Here is a 1,650-nt window from a genome sequence, read left to right as displayed (position 1 = left end):
AGGGAGGGAGGGAGGGAGGGAGGGAGGGAGATTTTACCTAGAACTGTTCCCACGTAGGTGACCCTTTCTGAAAACTTTTTATTACGGAATTTAAGAAACAAAACAACAACGAAATGATAAAGAAAAGCCCCGCCATGCTCTAGGAGAAATTAAGGGACAACTGCTTAGATTCAAGGGCTCATCCAACTACGATGTTTCTGGAAATACTCCCACTCACATTATGGGACTGTTTTCTGGCTCTACAAGCCTGTGTTCTCTTACACTTAGGGACCAGGGAACAAAGGGCGAGAGCAGAAGCAAAGCATCACCTGAGCTGCTCCGCCACCTGCTAGAGTAAAGAGCCTGTGTAAGATGGCAGTCCTTTCTCCTGGAAAAGTAAGGGAGGGGTGACCCAGAGACTTACCATGGGGACTTGGCCGTACTTCTTCTCATAGATCGGAATGCGTTTACTCTTGAGCTTCTTCAGGACTTCCTGCAGCGCTTCAATCTGCAACACAGCGCCGGGAGCCCGAAGTTGCCGCCTTGGCTGCGAGCCCAGCGCAGGTGCTCACTTTCAGCTCAGTTATACGGAGCCCAAGACACACAACCGTAGGGTGGCGGGACTCGGAGGACGGACAAGTAAGGGGTGGAGTAGGGGATAGATGGTGATGGAGAGGAAGCCCTGCGGGCGAAGTCCCTAGTCCTGACCTCACCCCCCAGAGCCTCCAAGGTGCACAGTGCCCAGAACAGTCACAACCAGGAATTCGCTCGACATGCAACCCGTAGCCCGTGGACTCAAATATCTTTGTCTGATAGCGAGTACCAGGACTTTATTTTTTAAACAGGGCTCTAGGGACTCAGCCCTCCTGATGGGACAGGAGCGAAGGAGGGACGCATGCAAAGGAAGGGCCCCGCGGCAGCCCAGGGGGATCCCGAGGCAAGGGGAATACTGACCAGCTCCTTTTCATGGGACGCATCGTCCACAGCAGAGTAGATGTCCAGGGCTCGGGGCTGCAGTTCGGCATCCTCCTGGGCACGGACACCCAGCAAAGGTAGCAGTAGCAGCAGGGCGGCGCCCAGGAGGGGCAGCAGCCGCAGGCGGGAGCTCTCCATGGTGCTGGACCTCGTCGTTGCTGGGGCACCGCGCTCTCCTGCTTCTTATAGCCGCCTGAACCCGGTGCCGGGAAGAGGGAGGGGGCGAGGAAGGACGGGGGTGTGGAGGAGGGCCCGGGTCAGCCGTCTGTAGGCAGCGCTCCGCTGCCGTTTGACGTCAATGCCCGCCGGGCTCCGGGAGCCCGGGAACGAGGCTCTGCCCACAGATGGGATAGAGCGCAGAGAACAAGACCCCGTGCCCCAAATGCTGTCAGCCCCGCGGCCAAGGACGCTCCCTGAGGGGGCAGAGCTGAAACTGAGGGATAAAAGGCGAGGGATTGGAAGCGGGAGGGCCTGAGAAATGGAAAATGCCTTCGGGGCAATGAACTGGCAGTAGAGTTGCTTCCCTTAGCTTAGCGGTGGTGGACGCGCCACAGTCTTGCTTTTAGGCTCTACCTTGCTTCTCTCATCCCCAAGCCCTTTTCCTCCAGCAGGCTCCTTCGCTGAGCACAATCCTAGGCAAGCTAGGCGGGTGAGGGAGACAATCGGCATATTAGATAAAGGGAGTCTGTGTCCTCC

General features: G+C 57.3%; 1 protein-coding gene across 2 annotated transcripts in view; it reads right to left on the bottom strand.

Annotated features, from left to right (window-relative positions):
* Cartpt (CART prepropeptide) overlaps window positions 1-1,317 on the bottom strand; it is a 2,213-nt gene extending 896 nt beyond the window's left edge. The window contains exons 1-2 of one of the 2 annotated variants that reach the window (XM_005356425.3): window positions 934-1,317; window positions 404-526 (exon numbers count right to left, since the gene is read on the bottom strand). In XM_005356425.3, coding sequence (XP_005356482.1) covers window positions 404-526; window positions 934-1,092 — 282 coding nt within the window. In that variant the 5' untranslated portion in view covers window positions 1,093-1,317. The remainder of the gene's footprint in view (window positions 1-403; window positions 527-933) is intronic. The other variant, XM_005356426.3, reaches the window with a different exon arrangement.
* Between the last annotated feature and the right edge of the window lie 333 nt (window positions 1,318-1,650).

This window comes from Microtus ochrogaster, chromosome 19 (assembly GCF_000317375.1).
Source record: "Microtus ochrogaster isolate Prairie Vole_2 chromosome 19, MicOch1.0, whole genome shotgun sequence".
Classification (NCBI taxonomy): Eukaryota; Metazoa; Chordata; class Mammalia; order Rodentia; family Cricetidae; genus Microtus; species Microtus ochrogaster.
This window is presented reverse-complemented; position numbering and strand designations above follow the sequence as displayed.